This window comes from Mus musculus, chromosome 2 (assembly GCF_000001635.26).
Source record: "Mus musculus strain C57BL/6J chromosome 2, GRCm38.p6 C57BL/6J".
Lineage (NCBI taxonomy): Eukaryota > Metazoa > Chordata > Mammalia > Rodentia > Muridae > Mus > Mus musculus.
This window is the reverse complement of record NC_000068.7, coordinates 77,206,526-77,230,868: the sequence shown is the minus strand read 5'-3', so window position 1 is coordinate 77,230,868 and position 24,343 is coordinate 77,206,526. Positions and strand designations below refer to the sequence as shown.

The window sequence follows — 24,343 nt, the reverse complement described above, 5'->3', positions numbered from 1 at the left end:
TCTGAGCATAATCACAAGTATGTCTAGTAATTTGCACATTTAATAGATCATTTGCATGTATAATTTGTACTTGTTCTTCTATGTTTTACAGAATGTTGTTCCAGCCGAGGTATCCCTTGTTTGTGTAGTGAAGCCAGATGAATTCTGGGATAAGAAAGTAACACACTTTTGTTTTTGGAAAGAAAAGGACAGACTTGGCTTTGAGGTAAATATAATCTGTATAAAATGAGATGTGTTGTGTCTTTGAAAGTGGGTTTCACTGATATTACTGGGCATGCTCAGTGTAGTTATTTAGACGTACTTGCCTTATGCCTGCTATAGCATCTGTAGTATTTGCTCAGCTCTCAGACATGTGTTGAATAACTGTGTCTTTTTCATAAGCTGTAAAGGCTTTATTCCCATCTATATACTCTTTAATTTCAAGAAAACTAGGACTTTTGTATCAAAGTCTCAATGATCATTGTATTAGTCAGGGTTCTCTAGAGTCACAGAACTTACGGATAGTCTCTAGTTAGTAAAGGAATTTATTGATAACTTACAGTCGGCAGCCCAATTCCTTACAATTGTTCAGTCGCAGCTGTGAATGGAAATCCAAGGATCTAGCAGTTACTCAGTCTCACACGGCAAGCAGGCGAAGGAGCAAGAGCAAGAGCTAGAGCTAGACTCCCTTCTTCCAATGTCCTTATATTGTCTCCAGCAGAAGGTGGAGCCCAGATTAAAGGTGTGTTCCACCACACCTTTAATCCCAGATGAAAGGCGTAGCCCAGATTAAGGGTGTGTTCCTTAAACTCGGAGATTCAATCTTCTGGAATCCATAGCCACTATGGCTCAAGATCTTCAAACCAAGATCCAGATAAGGATCTCCAAGCCTCCAGATAAGGGTCACTGGTGAGCCTTCCAATTCCGGATTGTAGTTCATTCCAAATATTGTCAAGTTGACAACCAGGAATAGCCACTACAATCCACCCCTTGTCAACTTGACACAAATAATATCTCATGTTCACATGAAACAATAACAAGGTTGTAAATATGCCTAACATGATATAACTATCCCTCGTACAATCGCTAACGCATTAGTAAATTTACAATGGGCATTCATATTACTTTATAATCCTCGTTTCTGCAACTGGTTACGTGGCCTTAATTGGTATTTATAACTACCTTCCTCTACTACCCATTCTGTATTTCCTTCTCCTTCAGCCAGCACCTCAGCAGGTCTTGGCTCTTTTCCTGGAGGATTGACCCATACCTTCATTCCTGATGGGTCTGCGTCCTTTGTCATCCTGCTTGGATTAGGCTGTTGTAGTTTCCCATTGACTTTAATCACAGGACATGGTAGTACTAAGAGACGCCCTAAGGGATCTCCTACACTCCAGACATAATCTTGCTTACCACCATTGTGAAGAGGTAATCCAATTTCCCCATGGTAATCTGGATCTATCACCCCTCCTAACACTGTTATTCCTTTTTTAGCCTGTTGGTTTAAGGGCATTAGAAGCCCAAAATGACCAGGGGGAAGTCTGAGCTTCCAGTTCAATGGAATGTTTGTTGTAGCTCCTGGTAGGAGCACTCCCTTCTCTGGAGCCAAAACTTCTAGGCCAGCAGAACCTAGAGTTATGGGGACAGGAAGCAAAAATTTTCCTAGAGGGTCACTAGGAGTGATAGTAAGTGGAACTATTCCGTTTTCCACCCCTTGATTCCTGGACCCATGAATCCTGGCTATGGGTGAAACTGTACCATATATCGAGCGCTGATTCAAAGCATATACTGCCTTCTGAAGAACTCTGCCCCAGCCTTCCAAGCTGTTACCACCTAATTGGCGCTGTAACTGCGTCTTCAAAAGGCCATTCCATCTTTCTATCAGCCCAGCTGCTTCAGGATGATGGGGAATGTGGTAAGACCAGTGAATTCCATGATCGTGAGCCCACTGTCGTACTTCTCTGGCTGTGAAATGAGTTCCTTGGTCAGAAGCAATACTGTGTGGAATACCATGACGATAGATGAGGCATTCTGTCAGTCCGTGAATGGTGGTTTTAGCAGAGGCATTACGTGCAGGAAAGGCAAATCCATAACCAGAATAAGTATCTACTCCAGTAAGAACAAAACGCTGTCCTTTCCACGAAGGAAGTGGTCCAATGTAGTCAACCTGCCACCAGGTTGCTGGCTGGTCACCTCGAGGAATGGTGCCATATCTGGGGCTCAGTGTTGGTTTCTGCTGTTGGCAGATCTGGCAATCAGCAGCAGCCGTAGCCAGGTCAGCTTTGGTGAGTGGAAGCCCGTGTTGCTGAGCCCAAGCATAACCTCCATCTCGACCACCATGGCCACTTTGTTCATGTGCCCATTGAGCAATGACAGGGATGGCTGGGGAGAGAGGCTGACTGTCCACAGAACGGGTCATCTTATCCACTTGATTATTGAACTCCTCCTCGGCTGAAGTCACCTTTTGGTGAGCATTTACATGGGACACAAATATCTTCACATCCTTTGCCCATTTGGAGAGATCTATCCACATACTTCTTCCCCAGATGTCTTTCTCACCAATTTTCCAATTGTGATCTTTCCAAGTGCCTGACCATCCAGCCAATCCATTGGCTACAGCCCATGAGTCAGTGAATAATCGTACATCTGGCCATTTCTTCTTGCAAACAAACTGTAATACCATGTGTACTGCCCGAAGTTCTGCCCACTGTGAAGATTTCCCTTCACCTGTGTCTTTCAGGGTTGTCCCAGAAAGGGGTTGTAATGCTGCAGCTGTCCACTTCTGGGTGGTGCCTGCATAACGTGCAGAGCCATCAGTAAACCAGGCTCTAGTCTTCTCCTCTTCGGTCAGTCGATCATAGGGAACACCCCATGAGGCTATAGGCACATGTTTGGCAGCAGATGGCATTGTAACAGGAGTAGAAACCATAGGCATTTGAGCAACTTCTTCATGTAACTTGCTTGTGCCTTCAGGACCTGCTCTGGCCCGATCACGTATATACCACTTCCATTTGATAATAGACTGCTGCTGTGCACGTCCCACTTTATGACTTGCAGGGTCTGATAGTACCCAGCTCATGATGGGTAGTTCAGGTCGCATAGTGACTTGGTGTCCTATTGTCAGACGTTCAGTTTCCACTAAGGCCCAATAGCAGGCCAAGAGCTGTTTTTCAAAGGGAGAATAGTTGTCTGCAGATGATGGTAGAGCTTTGCTCCAAAATCCCAAAGGCCTTTTCTGTGATTCACCTACAGGGGCCTGCCAGAGGCTCCAAACAGCATCTCTATCAGCCACAGACACCTCAAGTACCATCGGATCTGCTGGGTCATATGGTCCAAGTGGTAGAGCAGCCTGCACAGCAGCCTGGACCTGTTGAAGGGCCTTCTCCTGTTCCAGGCCCCACACAAAGCTAGCAGCTTTCCGAGTCACTTGGTAAATAGGCCTAAGTAACACACCCAAGTGAGGGATGTGTTGTCTCCAGAATCCAAATAGACCCACTAAACGTTGTGCTTCTTTCTTGGTTGTAGGAGGGGCCAGGTGCAATAACTTATCTTTCACCTTAGAAGGAATATCTCTGCATGCCCCACACCACTGGACTCCTAAGAATTTCACTGAGGTAGATGGTCCTTGAATTTTGGTTGGATTTATTTCCCATCCTCTGATACGCATATGTGTTACCAATGAGTCCAAAGTGGTTGCTACTTCCTGCTCACTTGGTCCAATCAGCATAATGTCATCAATATAGTGCACCAATGTGATATTTTGTGGAAGATCCAAACGATCAAGATCCCTTCTAACTAAATTATGACACAGGGCAGGAGAGTTAATATATCCTTGAGGCAAAACTGTGAAGGTATACTGTTGGCCTTGCCAACTGAAAGCAAATTGCTTCTGGTGGTCCTTATGGACAGGTACTGAGAAGAAGGCATTTGCCAGATCAATAGCCGCATACCAGGTGCCAGGAGATGTGTTAATTTGCTCAAGTAAGGAAACTACATCTGGTACAGCAGCTGCAATTGGAGTTACTACCTGATTTAGTTTTCGGTAATCAACTGTCATTCTCCATGATCCATCTGTTTTCTGCACTGGCCAGATAGGAGAGTTAAATGGAGATGTGGTGGGAACCACCACCCCTGCATCTTTCAAGTCCTTGATAGTGGCAGTAATTTCTGCAATTCCTCCAGGAATACGATACTGTTTTTGATTCACTATTTTCTTTGGCAGAGGCAACTCTAAAGGCTTCCATTTGGCCTTTCCAACCATAATAGCCCTCACTCTACAGTTCAGGGAACCAATATGAGAATTCTGCCAATTTCTGAGTATATCTATCCCAATTATACATTCTGGAACTGGGGAAATCACCACAGGATGTGTCCGGGGACCTACTGGACCTACTGTGAGTCGGACATCAGTCAAAACTCCATTAATCACCTGCCCTCCATAAGCCCCTACTTTAACTGGAGGGCCACAATGTTTCTTGGGATCCCCTGGGATCAGTGTCAACTCAGAACCAGTATCCAGCAGACCCCGAAAAGTCTGATTATTTCCTTTTCCCCAGTGTACAGTTACCCTTGTAAAAGGCCGTAGGTCCCTCTGGGGAAGAACTGGAGAAAGGGTAACAGCAAAACCTTTGAGTGTCTTATCAAGATCCTTCCTCAGAGGAACCTGGCCACCCCTTCATTCAAGGGGTTCCGGATCTGCAAACTGTCTCAAGTCTGGAAATTGATTCACTGGCCGAGATTGCTGTTTACCACGATCTAATGTAGCCTTTCTTTCATTTGTTTGAGAATTTTTCTGCTTATACAGATCAAACAAATATGCAGTAGGCTTCCTATGTATTTCATTCCTGGAAACACCATGATTGATTAGCCAGTACCAAAGGTCCAAGCGAGTCATGCCATTATAAATTTCACCTCTCCTGTGCTGACCATTACTGGGTATGTTATTATAAACATTCTTTTGTCTACGCTGTCCATTATAATAACTAGGATCACCTTGTCTCCGGCGATTCAATGCTGCCACCTGGCCCTTGTTACCTCGGGATCCAACTAAACCCAGTGAATTTAATTCATCTAATTGAGCAGAAGCATCTCCAATGCTAAGATCTGGCACAAGGAAAAGGGAAAGAACAAAACCCTTCAAATGTGCTGGTGCCCCTCTCACCAATTTGCGTCTTATAGAGCTGGTGAAAGGCATATCTTCTGGACCTTCCCATTGTGGACAATTATGCTTTACACAATATATCCACTCTAGCATTGCAATTTCCCTAAGTCTTAAAATCCCTTCATCAACACTAAGCCACGGAATATCAGGCATCTCCAAGTCATTTCCAGTAGGCCATCTTTTGATAAACACCTCAGCCAACCATTCAAACAAACTTTTGACACCTTTTTTAACTATGCGAGCTTCCGTATTAAACCTAGAATCTCTACTCAGAGGACCCATGTCAATAAACTCAGCCTGCTCTAGTTTTATGTTCCTTCCACCCTTATCCCACACCCTTAAAATCCATTCCCACACATATTCACCAGGTTTCTGCTTGAATGAATTAGCAAACTCATTAAGCTCCTTAGTAGTGTAGCGAATTTCCTCATGGACTATACTTTCTACCTCCCCTCTAGGAGCCTGTTTTGCTTTGAGTCTGGTTACAGGTCTAGAAGAAACTATTGGTGGGCCGTGAGCAGACTCTGCAAAATTAATTTCCTCATGTGGGGGAGGCATTATTTCAAGAGGTGGGGCTGAGGGTACTACTTCCTCAGGTGGGGCAAACCCTTGAGAATCTGAGGATTCAAAATTCTCAGCTTCAACATGGTCTTCCCACACATCCCCGTCCCATGTTGTAGGATCCCATTCTTTGCCAATTAGAGCCCTTACTTTAACTGTCGACACACTCTGAGGCTGAGACTTGAATTTTCTCTGTAGTTCAGCCAACCTTACAATGAGAGTTTCTGTTTGATTTTCTGCAACTTGAGCTCTATTGCTACAAGAGAGAAGATTCTCCTCAAGGACACACTTAGCAACTTTTAGATCGTTTACTTGTGTCTGGAGCCTTTCGATTTTATCACACAACTCCTTCCTTTCATTCATCATTTTTTCCACAGATACTAAGAGCAGCCAGCCAGTAAAATCATTTTTCGATTTTTTCCCCATCTTGTAGAAAGCTTTGTGCACTGAATCACCTAATTCATTAAGAAAATCAAGGGCATTAGCTTCTTTAAGTTCGGAATATAGTTTCAACCATGGGTCTTCAAAATTCTCTGAGCTCCCAGGAGGGAGAGAATCTGGAGAGGTTTCAATATTTGAAAGTGCTGGTGGATCAACAAGCCAATTCCAGTATTTTAAAAGATTCATCCTTGTACTTCTGTTACTCTAGAACCACTCCTGGTACCAACTTCTGTATTAGTCAGGGTTCTCTAGAGTCACAGAACTTACGGATAGTCTCTAGTTAGTAAAGGAATTTATTGATAACTTACAGTCGGCAGCCCAATTCCTTACAATTGTTCAGTCGCAGCTGTGAATGGAAATCCAAGGATCTAGCAGTTACTCAGTCTCACACGGCAAGCAGGCGAAGGAGCAAGAGCAAGAGCTAGAGCTAGACTCCCTTCTTCCAATGTCCTTATATTGTCTCCAGCAGAAGGTGGAGCCCAGATTAAAGGTGTGTTCCACCACACCTTTAATCCCAGATGAAAGGCGTAGCCCAGATTAAGGGTGTGTTCCTTAAACTCGGAGATTCAATCTTCTGGAATCCATAGCCACTATGGCTCAAGATCTTCAAACCAAGATCCAGATAAGGATCTCCAAGCCTCCAGATAAGGGTCACTGGTGAGCCTTCCAATTCCGGATTGTAGTTCATTCCAAATATTGTCAAGTTGACAACCAGGAATAGCCACTACAATCATGTAGAGGAAACATAGCAAGTACTAGGCCGGCCATTCTAGACCATAACTCTCAGGTGAGCCTGAGAGTGCATTGTCTATGAGATGCCATGTTCATCTTAGGCTTTTTCTTACATGGAGTCAGCTGTATGCATCATTGTCTTTGATGTTTAGGTCGCTCTATCCCTTTGGCCACATTCAAGATTCCATTTTGACTTTTCAGCACTGTTGTTCATATGTGTAGGTCTTCCATTTGATATTTATTCTACTTGGTTATACACACACTCTCTCTCTCTCTCTCTCTCTCTATATATATATATATATATATATATATATATAGTTCTTGTAACTCTGGACTGTGTCTGCCATTAATTTTGAAAATTCTCTGACTTTGGTTTAAAATATCTCTGTATCCTCTGCTTTATATATTTCTGGGATATTAACAGTGTCCATGTTAGATGAATTGAAAACTTCTTACTTTGCTTGTTTGGCCTTCCGTTTTATTTTTAACATCAATATTCCCTTTTTTGTTCATTATTTTTAATTCTGGGTTTTGCATTTAGGGTCTTGTGAATGGTAGACAAGTGCTGTGTTACTGAGCTGTGTTCTGAGCCCAGTTTGGGTGTTTTCTCCTTTGGAATCTTCAGTTTTAATCCATATCAGGCTCTCTGCTTTCTGGTCTTAATGAGTTTATTGATAAAGGCACCGGAAAGTTTCCTCGTCTGTTACCATGGTTTTGCTGTGTAGCGTCTCTATTCGAACTTTGTATACCCAGCCCTCCAGCCAAGTATTCACATCCATGGAGTCAAATAACGTGAAAATATTGGAAAGAGTTACTTTCGGGACCAGGACACGCTAAAGAGCCTTCTGTGCAAGCATACGGTCCTGAGTTCAGTCACAGAACCCAAGTAGACAAGCTAGGCATGGTGGATCGTAATTGTCATCCTATGCTGCAGACCCTCTGGGTCCCTTGTCTGCGTGGAACGAGTCTCTGGTGCAGGTGGGCAAGGAGTCGGTGGGAATTGACAGACAGACCTGACACAAGGGAGTGTGGATCTGAATGCAATTTGTCAAATCGAGCATCAAACTTTTTATACAGAAGAAAATAGGGAAGTTGGGTGACACACTGGCAAGGTACAAAGAGGTTACTAGGTTCTTACACAAAACAGAGGAATGCAAACACGAAAGAACTGGCAGGAACCAACTGGGATAAAATTCAATGTTAGCAACTGGGATCAAAAACGCTCCACCTAAGGTCCACTTAATCTTAGAAGCCAGGGGCAAGGGCTTCGTGCCCTTGCCACAGTTCCTACTCTAGTCTATTGTATAGTTTACCTTCCCCAGAGACAATTGTAAATTCTTGTATGTGGGTGTAACTCAGCTATCTATAGTTCAAAGTATCTACTCTGGTTCCTCTTTAGGTCACAAACTTCCTTCTTCCTAGATAATGGTAAATTTCTGTGTAGGGCAGTGACTTATCCATGCCCAAGGTCAGATCAAGGACTGCCTAGAATCTAACTTAGCTATATGTCAAAATATCTATCCTTAGGAGCACTTGTAATAAAGCAATATTATAGGAAAGCACACAGATCCGTTTACCAACTAAAGCAAGGACATTGGAGCATTCTTTATACAGGATGCCACGATTCCAGGAGACTAAGTTTCCATGAACTTTTTGCCTCGGGACAGCACCCAGGTTTTCGGGGCCTGTTGCGCTTGTCACTACTGGAGTGGATGTAGCAATCCTAGTCCTGAGAGATGGAAACATGCAGCTCCCCGGGGCTGGCTAGTCAGCCTCTTAGGCTGCTTTGCGAGCTGGATGCAAGTACCAATACGAGAAAACAAAACAAAACAAAACAAAAGAGGTGGACGGCACCAAATCCTGAGGAATGATAACCAAGTTTGTCCTCTGGCCTCCACGTATACTGGCATGTACACAGGGACAGACAGATGGATGGATACACACACAGACACATACACATTTCTGTACTGAATACAGCCTTTGTGCCACGATTTCCTAAACAATACAGTTGAACAACTATTTATCCACTGTTTGTATTTTATTAGGTATCATAAGTAATCTAGTTGGTCTAAAGTATGCAGGAGCTTTCTGTGTGCTGTATTTGCAAATGCAGTGACACTGTACGTGGAGATCTCAAGTATCTTCAGGTTTCCTTACTTGCAGTGGTATCCAAGGAGGTATCCAGCCTCCTGAGGCCCTAAATGATGAGTTTGGTTTTTGTCTCTGGTGAACTCTCATCTGTCCCTGCCCACGACCTCTCTGCCTCTGCATCACAGCTGCCTACAGAGTTCCCAGCTACCTGACAACTCAGGCGCTGCTTCTCTTACTCTCTTTACATTGCTTGCTTGAGTCCTGACTGTGGAGTTTCTTGTTTGCTTTTGTGTTATATTTCTAATTGAATACTTGATATTTCGTGTAAGACAATAAAAAAATCAAGATAAATAGCATTTGTGCCTGCATAATAACCCATCTTATATTTTCTTTGGTTTTAGTAGGTAGGGAAAATGTTGTTAACTAGCCAAGAGCTGAATTGGCTCTTTGCTCTGTTTCATTATTTTTGCAGTGAACACAGGCTTCAGATACCTCTGTAGTTACTTTGACTGGAGCAGGGTTCTTTCTAGCTTTCTATATACTAAGTAGAAACCAGATTGTTTTTCCCCACTTGTTTTTGCAGCTTTGTCACTGGTAGGCCTGACTATCCATGGACTTAGTGGAGAGCTGTGAGCTAGCCAATTAAAGGAAAATGGCTCTAGCTAGTACAAAGAGTATTCTCCTGACAGTTTGGGTGGAAAACCACATCCCAAGAAGCTGAGCCAAGAAAGCCTGAGTTCTGCAGTTGGCACCACAGAGAGAGCATAGCCAGGAACCAGCAGCAAACATTGCTCTGAGAGAGTACAAAGTGAGCCAGTGCCAGCTGTTCAGACTCAGTGAGGACAGAACAGGGACAGAGCAGTGCCTTTATGAAAGCCTGTCACATCTGCTTAGGCATAGGTGTGTGCTCGCTACACAAATGAACCGTTACTAAACATCTTTGAGGATAAAGGAAAAGACAGCTTTGGTCTGATGCCATAGATGTTTGCCTTAAAATGGAAGTGTTTAATGAATGAAGCTCCTTGTATCAGTATATTTCTCCTAGACACTGGAGAAGATCAGTTTTGATATTTACCTAGTAAATAAGTGCTTATTAAAAGCCTGATGTCTTAAAGAGTGGGGATTTATTTCAGATGCTGGATATTTGGCCACTAAACACACTCAACTTTAGAGGCGAGGTTGAGCCCAGCTACTAAGGGGTGCTTCCAGCTGAGAGGTAGAATCAAATTTCAACATTGATTCTGATTTAATTTAAAGTTATTTTCCTTAGTATCATTTCAGATAATTTGGGCTTTTGTAAATATTCTGTAAACGTTTTGTAGATATTCTACTTACTTTAAAATGTAATTTTGCTTTAATACCAATGTTCTTACAAGCATGGCTAAGTGCTTTACTTTGTAGAATTATGTGTGATATAACAGTTTCATTATCAGCTTTCCACGGTGTCAGTTAGCTGAACACCTACTGATCCTGACAACTGTTCCACATTTCACATTTTCTTTCCTGTCTATGTGGATTTCTTCTTCTGGTCACCTATCTCCTGTTCACTTCCAAGTGCTTTTTCTTGTCCACCGAATATTACTTTTGCTGCTAGCCTCGGTGTTTCTCAGAGCATCCATCCTGTCTGAAATCTGCATGCATCCTTGAGCTCAGTGTTTGCAAGTTCCTTCTGTCCCTCAGCAGCACCTCACTGTCAACCGACAGATGCTGATGTCAGGGGACAGCATCTGGATATTGACAAGACTAGAACTGGCATTAATCTCATCCTCAAACTGAGGTGTCAATAATCAGAATGTTCAATCTCTTTTGATTTATAAATGCTTGTAATAATAAAAGTATATTTATCCACATTTGTGTTCTTGTCTAATTCCATCTGATTCTTACCTTTTTAATCAGTGGTGATATCCCAAAGGAAACTTTCTTTATGTTCCATTGTCAAGAGCACCCCTGCTGACATACAGTCTTTTCAGGTTTTACCGAAGTTTATTAGAACTTTGGGGACAGTTGGAATGTTATAGATTTAGAGCCAAATTACTTTGGGTTATCTTTAGTCCCCTGAATAGCTCACCTCGGTATCTGATCTATCATTTCAACTACAGATAAAAATCTTCAGACTGTATTAACAGCAGGCCACTACCTTCCATCAACCTGAAAGCTAAGAACATCATCAGCTAGGTTTGATTGAAAAAGACTTTAAGTTGATCGCTTTCTTGTTCTGTGACTGTGAAGTTTGAGTAACTGCTTCGGAGTTAGTTACCTAGGAGCACATGGGACAGCCTGCATTTGTGCTTCAGGGCTGTGCTCATGCATAGCTCAAGCACATCTCAGAACAAATTAACTTTTACTCTTTTGGAAGTGTTGTGAGCTGTGTTCTGTGTTTCTTGTAAACTTGTTTTATCTATTTAGTTAGGTTTTTGTTTTCATCTGCCAGGGTTTTCTTTGAAGACTGGTGCATGCACAGAAAGGTTGTTAAATTGTGTGTGCTTCTTAGAAATGAATATGCAATGCTTGTGGGAGTGTGGTCTTTCCCATTAAGTGGAGCCTTTTAACCTTCGGTTTCTTCTTCTCCTTCTTCCCTTTCCTCCCTTCCCCCCATTGTTGTCATTCTTGGACAGATCCAGCTTTCACTGTGTAGCATTGTGAACACATTGTGGTGAGCATCCTGTACTATATTTAACCCACTTTCACAGTCTTCAGTCTTTATTTCCACAAGTCCACACTTGGATTTCCATAGGTGTTCAGATTTGATTCTTTTCCCAAGGCTGCTCACCTGGAGATGTGTTCCTTGATAATTAGACTCAGTCACTGACTATCCATCCATCATCCTTTCATTAATAGCTGTGCCATTCAATGTCTTGATCTTAGTTCATCAAAATTTGGGGAATGGAGATTTGGTTCTACTGTTCTTTCTCAGTGTCCTTGCTGGAGTGTTTGCATAGCAAGTGACTTGCGCTGTCTTATGCCATTGGTCCCTCTTATGAAATGTGCTGTCTGTGTTTAACTTCCTCGGTTGCTGGTCTTCAGCATACAGACTTTGTCCCTTGGCATAGCCTAAAGACTATTATCTTTTAAATTCACAGACTTAAACCATTCAATGTATGGGTCCATACTTATTCTTACTGACATCTTTAGTCAGCAAAGATCTTTTCAGGTCCCTTTGGTGCTACCATAGCGATCTCTGACAGTTTATGGTAATCTAGGTGAGATGGTGGTATTCTTATGCATACTTACTTCATCTGCACCCTGACCAGCCTGGTTTCTTTCATTAAGAAGCAGTGTTTAGATGCAACAATCTAGATCCTGGGAGTATATATTCTACAGAGTTTGCCTATTTGCCTAGAAAATATGTAATTATTATCTTAGTACAACCAGCTAATTTTAAATTGATACAACAATTTCTTATGATTTTATTAAGAAAATAGTTTTCATTACTAAAGGATTTTTTAATATTGATAAAGTATTAAAAATGGTTTTTCTGAGCCGCTAGTACTTTTTAAAATGTTGGTATTGTCAGAATATTTTGATAGATTTTTTTAAAGCAGATAACCATGACGTATTGAATTGATTTTAGATGCTGTTGCATTAACTAAACAAATGCTCATTTGCTATCATTTTGAATCAGGTTTACATGATCTTATCTCCTCATTTCCCTTCAGAGACTTTAATAATTTACTCAGTATTTCTTACCTTTTGCTCTGTAGGTTATTTTAGTGTCCGCCAATAAGTTGACGCGTTACATAGAGCCATGCCAGTTGACAGAAGACTTTGGTGGGAGTCTCACCTATGACCACATGGACTGGCTGAATAAGAGGCTGGTTGGTATATTAGTATAAAACAAGATAATCAAGTGTTTTTACGTGTAGATAAAATGTTTGAACGACATCCTCATTATAATCAACTAAGATGTAGATTGTTTTTATATAAAAACCAATGTTTTATAAAAACATTGTGTTTGCTTAGTCGTGTAGGGTTTGGAACCCACACTCACTAGTTGGAGTCACTTGACTAGAGTCCTGATGCTAGAAATCCGTGTGTGGCCTTCACTGTTGAACTCAATTTCTTCATGTCTTAGTTTTCATATCTATAAAATGGTAATAATAATAGTATTATCTTCTGCAATTGTGAGCAAGACAAAATGAATATGGACCTGAAACACTTCTAGCAGCCCAGCAGGCACAGCAGTATTCTGTGTTGACTGTTATGTGGATGGGGCTTAGAGTCAGGTGACAGGAGCATAATGTCTTGAGAGGTGACCTCAGTGACATGACTATTTCAGAAGATAGCTCACCATCATGTGAATTTTCAGCTGGGGCACAGCATGACAGACTAAGTCTGTCCTTTCCAAAACCTTCTGCTTGTCCAGACTTCTGAGGTGCACTTCTCTGTGTCACATAGCATTATTTTTTAATGAACTGTGGAGAGAATGGTCTCTAATGGGGCTTTTAGAGATTGTGTACTAACAAACTTTAGAGAACTTTGGTTATTCCTGAATGAGTAGCCATTCCTGCCCTGTATTTAAACAGTGACATGTCTCTTGGACAACTGTATGTCTACTTTATTGTCTGTGTTCAAGTGAGCCCAAATCCCTTCTCAGACATACTTAGGGAATCATGTTAAAATTATAAGCAATGCATCTTTATACAATACACTGTCTGTAAACGGACTGGAGACCTCGTAAGTTGACGAAATGTCTCTAACTAGAATTGGTGGCTACTGCTGGTCTCAGTAATGTTTGTATAGTTATAAAATTTGTTATTGGTACAGATGTTTCAGGAAGGAAAAAGAAATCATGCTGACTAATGCAGTTGCTGTTAACTGATGTCTTTGTTATGTATTGCTTTTTGAGATGTTTCACTGTCTGTCCCTACAATCTCCTGTTGCAGGTCTTTGAGAAGTTTACAAAGGAGTCTACATCATTGCTAGATGAACTTGCTCTGATTAACAATGGAAGTGATAAGGGGAATGAGCAGGAGAAAGAAAGGTAGGCAGTCCTGTGAAGAATGCCTGCTGCTGGCTCAGGTTAAAGGGACCGAAGTGAGCAAGTCTCTGCTCAGAACTGCCTGCCACACACACTGATAAGCATTTGCCTTACACATGCAATGTTCCTTCCACTTGAGCTGGCTTTACAAAGCTACTTTTTGATGAGTGTGGCTGTATTTTTTTTTCCTCGAACTGGAAAGCATTCTGTTGTAAGAACATGCTTTGAAAATGAAGCCATTTTCTATTCTTAGTTTTGTCTTTCCTGAGAACATCTGCAGCTTGAATTAAAATTCTTAAAATGGCTTTAAATCCATTAGTACCAAAATATATAGCATACAGTCCGCTTCTTTTGCAGTGTGACATTTGTGAGTTTAAGGTAACGAGTTTGGTGTTTCATCACTCAACTCATTCATATATATATATATATATATATATATATATATATATATACACACACATATATATATATATATATATTTATATTTTACACTTTTATTTCTCAGGAAAGACAGGCATTTGAAGAGAGTTCCCATAGGAAATGAATCCATGGTCAGAGTTTAATGCAGTATTTCTATCCCTGCTGATGGCTGTCAACCTGGGTTGAGGTCTCTGAGGAAGCACAGCATCAAAGAAGCCAGTTTAATTGTATCCCCACATTCTTATAAGACAATAGGTCAGGACTTGGTTCTCCTTCTCTAGTAAAATGTGTTTTTAATGTTTTCAGAAAGACTTTGGGAAATGTTGACTTGTGTGTCTACAAGAAGTATTAATAAATTCTTGTGTTGACCAGTCTCTTTCCACACAAACGTTATTGTTTAGTTTCTTTCATATTGAGGCATAGAATCCCATCCCTTGCAAATTTTTATCAATCTTCATTGTATTAGCCTTCGGGGAGCATCTAGGTTACCCTAGAGTTAAAGACAAGGATAAATTAACAAGTTACAGGATTTAGTTTGGATAGCAGCATGATCTTTGGCTATGATTTGGTAGCTCCTCAATTTTTCTTGAATTTTCTCTTTCTTATGTATTTAAGAACATAAAGGCAGAAATTCAACTACCCGAGAAACAGGACCACAGTGTGAAAGAAGTGGAGCGCATTGTTAGGACATCACACATGCATGTGCATAGGGTGCATGTTAGTAACGTCTGCATGCTACTCCAAAGGGTCAGGAGACAAAAGTCAACATGCAATGCAGGCCTAAGAGTTTTCTGGTTGGCTCTGTAGGGTGTTTTAGTTTAATAATCATGGTCGTGTCATTTTCACTAAGGGGCAATTTGACTTTTCCTCTTCTGTTTGTATCTCTTCTGTCACTGCACTAGCTAAGAATTCAGATAGTGTTGAATAAGAATGAAGAGAATGAAAACCCTTGTCTCCTTGTGTCTGTTGAGGTTTCTGTGCTGAAGTCTCTGTGTGCTGTAGTACATTTACTTAATTATATATGGTGAACCATTCTTACATTTGCTATGAAGCCAACCCAACTTGGCAATAGTATGTAATCCTCTTAATGTGTTGTTGAATTTGGTTTGCAAATATTATATAAAAAATTTTGCACATTTATTTTCATTCAGGGAAATTGTTCTTTTTGCTCTGTTTCTTTCTGGTTTTAGCTTCATCAGCTGAGTTGGTCGTAATGATTTCCTATGTTAGGGAACAGTTTGAGGGATATTGGCATTTGGCTCTTTAATGGTCTGGTGGAATTTAGCATCAGATCTTTCTGGAATAAATGTATTAAGTATAAAACAATTTAGAAATAGGGGTATAGGAATATTATAGCATTTAAAAATGATTCGTTTGATGTCTTCCAGGTCTGTGGATTTAAACTTTCTTCCATCCGTTGATCCTGAGACGGTTCTTCAGACAGGTAACATTATTTACTAGTGACGATAATAATCTAGTAAGCAAAGTCTTAGTCTCTTTAACAGATTTACTCAACATGTAATTTGTTAATGTAGTAGGAGTTTAAAGGGCAGTTCTTCAAACTATATGGGATTAACCTAATGGTGTTAATATAATATTTAAAATTAATAATGATAAATTATTTCCTCCTAAAATTTTGGATCTATTTCCTGTTTTATAAAATGAATTTCACAAAGTGCATTATTCTATCTCATTGGGTTGTTATGGTGATTATTGAATACTTGCTATGTGCTGTATTCCCTCAACAGCATTTGAGATAATTAGTATTATTGTCTTTCTTTTATACTTGAAGAAGTCAAGGCTTAGAGATAAAAATATAACCTAAGTAAATAAGTTGCTCAGAATCAATTAAGAAAATTTATCACCACAGCTCAAAGCAGGTCGGAGCACAGAGGCGCCAGTGGCAGCAGTGGTAATCCTCTGTGCAGATCGCCGAGTCCTCGGTGCTGGCCCTGCACTCTGATGCCCCAAGCTTCAAGCTGTGTGTGCCCTACCCCGGGACTGTAGTAGACAGCCAACAATTCTAGGAGAATGAATTGGAATTCTTTTAATGAAATACTGTAGCTTTATTTCTGATCTGAAAAGATTAATAGCTCACACTTAACAATCTTTCTGGGTTCCAGGCACAAACTAAGAACTCTATTCCTCAGCACAGTCCCTGAGGTTGGTCTTGTTACATTGTTTTTAAAGGAATGAAGTTGAGGCTTAAACGGTTAAGCTGGGCCTAGTGGCACAAGCTGATGAATTCCAGTGCCTAGAATGGAGAGTCAGGAAGGTAATAGGTTCAAGGCCTGCCTGATCCACAGAATGAATTAAATAAAAGTTTGAGAAACTTGCAGAGATCTCTCAAAATCAAGCATGTAAAGAAGGGCTTGGGCTGTGGCTCAGGAGCTGCCCACATTGCTAGCAAGCACGAGGCTCTAGTTCCTTCCTTCGTGGGCAGTTATGGATGCATAGACAGTGGCCAGTAAGGTCTACAGTCAGAACCCGAACCCAGGCAGGGAGGCATCAGGTTGTTCTCTGAAAGGATTGCCCTGAATGTTCTCTGGTCTAAACAGTACCCACAAGGAAAATGCTAAGATATCTATCAATTGTCAGAATAATGAAAAAATGGGTGTGTTCTTATATTAATGATAAACACACACATATATGGAGTTCATGCAAAGATTGTGACGTGTTTTAAGTATTTGCACAGATTTTAAAACAAATGTATTTCCAATTAAAAAATGCCAGGAATTACGTTTTTAAATCCGAGTAGTTTGATGTATTTCTTCAGCTGTTTGTCAGTTTTGAGTGTGATTTAGATCTTAGTTCCTCAGAGAGCAAAGGAATACTTATTACCCATCAGTTCCATGCTTAGACATTACAGGAGTTGCTCAGTAAAAGTACTATTTTATATGAAAACTTAATTTCATGCATTATTTAGCATTTCAAAAGCATCTTATTTTAAGCCATCGATTAAGAACATTTTAAATATTTAAATATATGCACTAAGTTTTATTTTATATGCTATCAACACTTAAAGTAGGTACTAAAAGTATATAATGGAGATTTAGAACAACTAGATTGTGTTTTAGAAATTGATTATATTTAAAAGCTACAAAAAAAAAACCACCTTTCTCTTTCTAATCTTTAAAAGGTATTTAAGTTTAGGATACTTCCAAAATAAAGAGAAGAAGAAAATTTATATCTGTGTATTTTTGATGCCTGTGTAACAATAGGAATAGTTTTATTCTGGGCAAACAGTCTGTTCATTTTTAAAGTTGTCAATGTGCCTATAGCTTTGGTATGTCCTCTTCTGTATCAGCTTCTCATGTGTGAGTAGATTCCTGAGTGAGCTTGCTATGTGTCATTCTCCCATCAGCGTGGCCCGTTCACTAGTCAGTCGGTAGGTTACAGGCACCCCGTGGAGATGACTTCAGTGTGATTCTGTACTGCTCAGAAAGCTTCCCTCCAGCTACCCTGATGGTTCACTTGCCTCACTGTCAGCTTGTAAGTGTCGGGCTTGAGAGTGAGGAGCTGAAAGCCTCCAACATGCCTGTTGAGTTAGTGATGAAACCTCTAGAGTGTAATTTTGCTTCACAAAGACAATATATTGACACCATATCTTAAGTAATAGTCCACCAAGAATCTGATAAGTATTTATCAGTGTATATGTTCTACGTTTACTGTGGCATATAGGGTGTTTATATTTACATGATTGGCATCTGTTTCTATGTGCCTTCTAGTTTATATTGAATGACTTCTGCTGTCATGTGTTTGCACAAAAGCAGTTTTCCTACTCAAGGTGATATATGAAGTTTCTACTTGCATTTCATTCCGTATGAGAAGTCAGAAGGGTAGTTTTTAAAATCAGGACTAGGATCTAGCAGATGAACCTGTAGGGACTGTACTTTTTGTGGGCATTAATTACAAGTATCTTTCGTTTGTAAAGGGCATGAGTTGTTATCTGAATTACAGCAGCGTCGATTTAATGGCTCCGACGGAGGGGTCTCGTGGTCTCCTATGGATGACGAGCTGCTGGCACAGCCGCAGGTTATGAAGTTGCTGGACTCACTCCGGGAGCAGTACACGCGCTACCAGGAAGTCTGCAGGCAGCGCAGTAAGCGCACACAGCTGGAGGAGATCCAGCAGAAGGTGATGCAGGTGGGTGTCGGGGCTGACAGAGTCCGACTTCCCTGTCAGTGACGTGTGACTGACTGTATTAAGTCCTCTGTGTGTCACGTAGAGAACTTAGGAGATTTCAAACTGGATTCCTATCTTCATAGGGAGTGTCTACACTAAAGTGAAATTATTTCTGCTATGGTGGAATTGATTATTTAACTCACTAACAAAGACTTCAAAAGCAGCTACTTTAAAACATAAATGCTTTCTATATTCATTTAATTCATAACATTTGAACATGGTTGTTTGAGTTATTCTTAATTTCTAAAACTTCGTAAACTGTTTACTATCATTGTAAAGTATTTTATTCTAGCATATAAAGATGATACATGTGATGTAGGCAATTCCAATATTAAATGTACCCATTTATACTATTAGTAAAAACAAATATACTTACGAATTTTTAGTTGCTTTTAGAGTTGACTTTCATACAGAATATGACTGAAATATCCAAAAACAAATATGAGACATTTCTGTTCATTAGATTATGGTAGATTTTTATCTACTGAACAATTAAAATAAACCTTTAAATAATTTTTATTTGAAGATACAAGCTGGCTCAGCTAGAGAAATGGCTTAGCAGTAAGAGAGTATACTGTTCTTGCAGAAGACTTGAGTTCAGTTCCCAGTACCCACTTCAAGGGCTCCCAGTTACCTGTCACTCCAGCTCCAGGGGATCTGGTGCTATATGCTTTTCTGTCATCCATAGTACCTGTGCTTATATGTATACACTCATCCCCAGACACACATGTACACATAACTAAAAATGAAACCTCTAAAAACAAGTATAAGCAGCTTGAAATACTGAAGTGTTCTTTAAAAATCTTGAGTCATTGGTTCTCTTGGTAGATATTTAGGCATGGTGCTAAATTGTATACAGGTTATAAAAGTAGATTCAGTTTTGTTTGCTGATAGAGGTAAGGAGAAAAAGCGTTAACTATCACAAGGATAGAACCACAGTGCTTTGGGCGTTTCTCGTCCGATTGTTTCTGTGATTGCCAGAGTCGGCAAGGCCTGGTGGGAGGAAGTAGCAGTTGACTCCATTTTCTAGAAACATGGCAGATTTTACCACACAGAAGGTTTGCAGGAGGCTGGCATTTTTGGGGTGGTAAGAGAATAGCATAATAAGGGAGTAGATTTGGAGTCTTGGATTGCACTGAATTCTATAGAGCACCTTCTTACATTAATCACACATAAATCAAAGATGTCTGAGCATATGTTTAGTTGTGACTATTTGTAGGTACTTGTTAGTATGTTAAAGGCAGTTTGTATTGAGTATACAGACTTTATCTTTGACGGCACAGAGCTGTCATGGCACAGTGGTTGGGACAAGGCTCAGATTCTGAACCCAGGCTGTCTGGATCTGGCCTTTCTTCTGAGCAGCGTGGCCTTGGAAGACTGTTCTATGCCCTTGTTTCGTCCTCCACAAACAGAACAATTACAGCAACAACAGCAATAACACACCTGTTTACTAAGACTTTTAAATGAAGCTTTAAAAGGATAGTTTTATAAGATCCTTATGCCTGATAGGTAACAAGTTGTGGTTATAGACATAGATTGATCACCGTGTGTGTTTTGCTGAATAGAAAAGATCAAAGAAGTTAATATGTTGACAAAAGCATTTTTGTTTGTTTGTTTGTTTGTTTGTTTTCGTTTTTCGAGACAGGGCTTCTCTGTACAGCCCTGGCTGTCCTGGAACTCACTTTGTAGACCAGGCTGGCCTCGAACTCAGAAATCGTCCTGAGTCTGCCTCCCGAGTGCTGGGATTAAAGGTGTGCACCACCACGCCCGGCGACAAACGTATTTTTGAATGCCCAGTTAAGAGATTAGAGAAGGGTAGTGGTGGTGGTGGTGGTGGTCATATTTATAATGATTATGATAGTTAGCATCATTGTTAAAAACATAAATTTCACTACAGCTCAGGGATTTTTTGTTGATTTTTAATTTCTTTTAAAGGCGAGGTCTCACTCTGTAGTGCAGGCAGGCCTTGAGCTTCTCATTCTCCTGACTCGTGCCTCAGCTTCTTGAATACAGACCTTGCAGGCGTGTATGGCCACACCTGGCTGTTTTCTTTATGGAGCTGCAAACATGCTGGTGTACCAGTGGTCAGCATGCAGCAGTCCCACAGAAACTAAGGAAAGATGGCGTTCCCTTGCCAGTGGGTTATTTTAAATGTACCTACAGTAGCATGAGAGTGACGTGGCGTGCACCAGAGCATCTTGCATATTTGGGCAAATCAATTTACATGAAGCTAATTAGAAAGCTGCATGTCTGCTTATGTTAAATCATTGAACCCTGACTTGCCACTCACCTAAGCTAGCATGTCTGAGAACGTGACACACGAGCAGTGGATGTGGACGGCTCTGATAAGCTGAGTGCTAAGTAGTCGCATGGTAATTTTCAAACACAGTTTGGATGGACAGTGTCAGAGGTAATGAGGAATGCAGATATTCCCCATGCTGTTTCTGTGAAGTTAGGAGTTAGGTAAGCAACATCACCATCTCACTGAAGAGGCTGTGCTCGCCCCTGCTATGTAATGCGCAGCTTTTCTGCCAACCCTGCAGGTATTATTTTTAGAGCCTACACCTTTTCTCCATTCTAAAGAGAGGCCATAGGTGCAGAGTAAGATGCACTGGCAGTAGCTAAGTGCACAGCTGGAGGCTCTGTGCCCAGTGCCCAGTACCCAGGCCCTTCCTGCAGTCAGATGCTTGGCTGCCCTCCTGCTGGGGTTGACCACTAAGCGTCCTGATACACCCATGCCGTCCAGATGTGAAACAGTTGTGGAGGCAGTTCCTGGCCTGTGCAAGTATTTGTTCTCACAGGTTTTAAGGATACATCTCCAAGGTAATACTTTGCATTTAAGTGTATCGATAACTGTTTGAGGAGTCATAAGGTTATAGATTATATATAAAACTGTTTTTAAAGTAAGTTAAGATTCACATTTGACTGAGTAAATGTGAATGAAATTCTTATAACACCACTTGGCAAGCTCCCATCATTGATGCATTTAAATAGACTTGTTTACTAGGCATTGACCTCAATTTGAATAATTTTATTAGAAATAGTCATACAGTTACCGCATTTACACTATGGTGTTCCATACTTAAGAAAGAAGGTTTCTGTGCGTATTAAAGCTGTGTGTACTCATACATACATCTCGTATGATTGCCTTCTCTGTGTCGGTGAGATGTCTGTCCTTTGGATGAAGTTCATGTTTAGGTGTCTGTACTTTAACTCACTTTTATGTCACTGAACTACTGCCGCAGACAGACTACTGATGTGGACAGAGGTTTGCTTTGTACAGTTTACAGGCCAGGAATCTCAGGTCAGGGCGGGGGGGGGGGGGGCCTGGTGATTGGGCTTTCTTCTGTGTTAGAAGGTAAAAGGGCAAGAGTTTGAAGAGAAGTGGACAGCATAGGAGCCCATGAGGACAAGTTGACATTCATACATTCATTCATATTTAATTAATCAGTCAGCAAGCAGTGCCCAGTGTGAGTCTGAGTTCTGCCTTCACCTTAAATATGGCGCATGGCGCTACTGTCGGGCTGTGCTAGTCACTGTAAGACTCGTCATGGTAGAGTTTGTAAGTCTTGGCCTCTGTGCTTCCCCACCCTCTCTGCATCAAGCTCCTTCTGCCCTCTCAGGCTTTATTAAGGTTTGTCTCTCATCTGTATTTTTCCAAGAGGCTTGTACATTTCTTAAGAAAGTGTCTGTCTTAACTATTGTATCTAACACTAAAATATGGAACAGTAATGAGTGTCTTATGTACACCGACTGGCATGTCCTGAAAGCAGCTCTGTACACTCTCTTCAAAGTATTTGTGGGACAGAGCCGGAATTCCAACCGGCACCTGCTCATGACTCCTCTGTAAAAGTGACCCTGTCCAGTGAAGTAAAACAGTCCCCAGAGCCCTGCTCCCATAGAGACGCTCAGATGAGAGATCAAAGGTGTTGAGGAGCAGACAGACCCTGTTTATTCTGAAGAGTTCTTGCCAGTCGTGATGAACTTGACCAGAGTTCAGCCAAAAGTAAGGACGCTCCACACAGTTACTCTAGTTGCTCAGCAGTAATACTCTTTTATTTTTGAGCTATGTGTGATAGTATTAATTCTTAAAGCAGAAGTTTGTATATTAAGGCAGTACAATATGAGATAAAAAGAGAAGGAGAAATCACAGAAGACCCCATATGTGTAATAAACAGACATTTGCAATGCATTCAGTACTGCTAATAACTGTATGGAGAGATTTCTTTTCTAGCTGGCAGGAGTATTTCCATAACAATAGTTTATGTACCTTGCAAAGGTTATTGGAAAATACAGTTAAAACTTATTATGGGTGATTTTGGATAGAAGCAAGTATTTTACAGGACTGAAGTATAATGTATGCATTAATCATTAGCATTTTCATCATTGGGCAAGAAAGGTCCAATGGATGTACTTCCAAGGAGGTAGAGTCTTGAACGTCGATGCAATAGCTGTGCATCTTATGATGAATGGGTTGATTGATTGGACAGTTAGAGAGAAACAGGCAAAGGGTGGCCTGCTTAAAACGAGGTTTGTAAACTTATTAAACATCATAGTTTGCACATGGAAAATCACTACAGTATTGTAGTTTAGTGCTTAGTGAAAAATCACAGGATAGAAATCACTTGGATCTTAGGAGCTGGCTGAAGCAAATACATCTAGGATGATACAGAAAAGCTGCTTTGAAAATTAACAGAAGGAAAGGCACAGGGTTTCCTTATATTGTATGTTTATATAATTATAAAAAGAATGCATAATCATTTAAAACTGAGTGTGTGTCAGCCCTGTGTTAGCAGAAGTGCACTGTAAGAGACAGATTGCTCTTCACTATGCGGCCATCCCAGCAAGAGATGGGAATATCTGTGCCCACTTTGTGAGAACTGTCCCAAATATAGGTTTAAGCCAATGTACATCTACTCTCAGATTCTCTGTTGTAACTTAGTAACAGGTGACGCTTGGTGATATTGTTCCTGCTCGGCTTTATTAGAATTCCTTAACAGAGAGTGTTCAGGAAGAGTTCGCAGAACCTCCTGCATGAGTCTGATCATTACTCTGTTCCCCCTGAGCAGCACCAGCATTACTTGGTAATGTTGCTTCTACTAAAATTCACCCAGAGCCAGGTCTGAACTGTTACTATCTGGTGGAATACAAAGTGGGGCATCTTTCAGTTCCGTGAGTCATGAGGGAGCATGAACCTGTGATGCTAGAGTGACTCATCTACCCCAGATGGTTCACACCTGCCTCTGTGACACTGCAGATGAGGACTGGGTCCCACCATCCTGGTAAACTATAGATTCCCCTAATAGTCACTTGAGCAGAGTTTGTGGGGCTTCTCCTCAGAAGTCTAGATGTCTAGTTTATCCTAGGAAGACACCTAGAACATATTAAAGTAGTCTTATTCTGTAGTTTGTTCAGTAGTATTTTCACTTTGTTACTTAACTGTTTTTAGGGCTTTGGAAAGAACATCCCGCTGAATCCTCCCTTTGGTCCTGGTTTTCAATAGTATGTTGTTACCTTGAACAAGTTACCTAGTTGCTGAGACTCAGTTTTCTGAGGTGTTAGTTAAAACCTTTGACCAATATCATTCCTGACGTCCTTCCCAACCCTAAATCCTGTAGTTCTGGGTCTCTTAACCTAAGCAGAATTTAACCCTCTTTAGTAGAAGCAGCTCAGTGTTCTCTCTTGTTGGTTTTTTACTTGTTATTTTTCCCTCAGCCTGGCAGATAGTCAGATAGCTGAAAGCTAAGTGCTAGCTACAGTGTCCATTTTTCCAAGTTCAGGTTTCTGGTAGTGAT

General features: G+C 40.9%; 1 protein-coding gene across 7 annotated transcripts in view; it reads left to right on the top strand.

Annotated features, from left to right (window-relative positions):
* Sestd1 (SEC14 and spectrin domains 1) overlaps window positions 1–24,343 on the top strand; it is a 100,288-nt gene that overhangs the window by 49,759 nt on the left and 26,186 nt on the right. For 6 of the 7 annotated variants that reach the window (XM_030250180.1, XM_030250181.1, NM_175465.6 and 3 more), the window contains 5 exons: window positions 92–205; window positions 12,667–12,780; window positions 13,849–13,946; window positions 15,752–15,807; window positions 18,298–18,509. In XM_030250180.1, the coding sequence (XP_030106040.1) occupies window positions 92–205; window positions 12,667–12,780; window positions 13,849–13,946; window positions 15,752–15,807; window positions 18,298–18,509 (594 nt within the window). The remainder of the gene's footprint in view (window positions 1–91; window positions 206–12,666; window positions 12,781–13,848; window positions 13,947–15,751; window positions 15,808–18,297; window positions 18,510–24,343) is intronic. The other variant, XM_017317597.2, reaches the window with a different exon arrangement.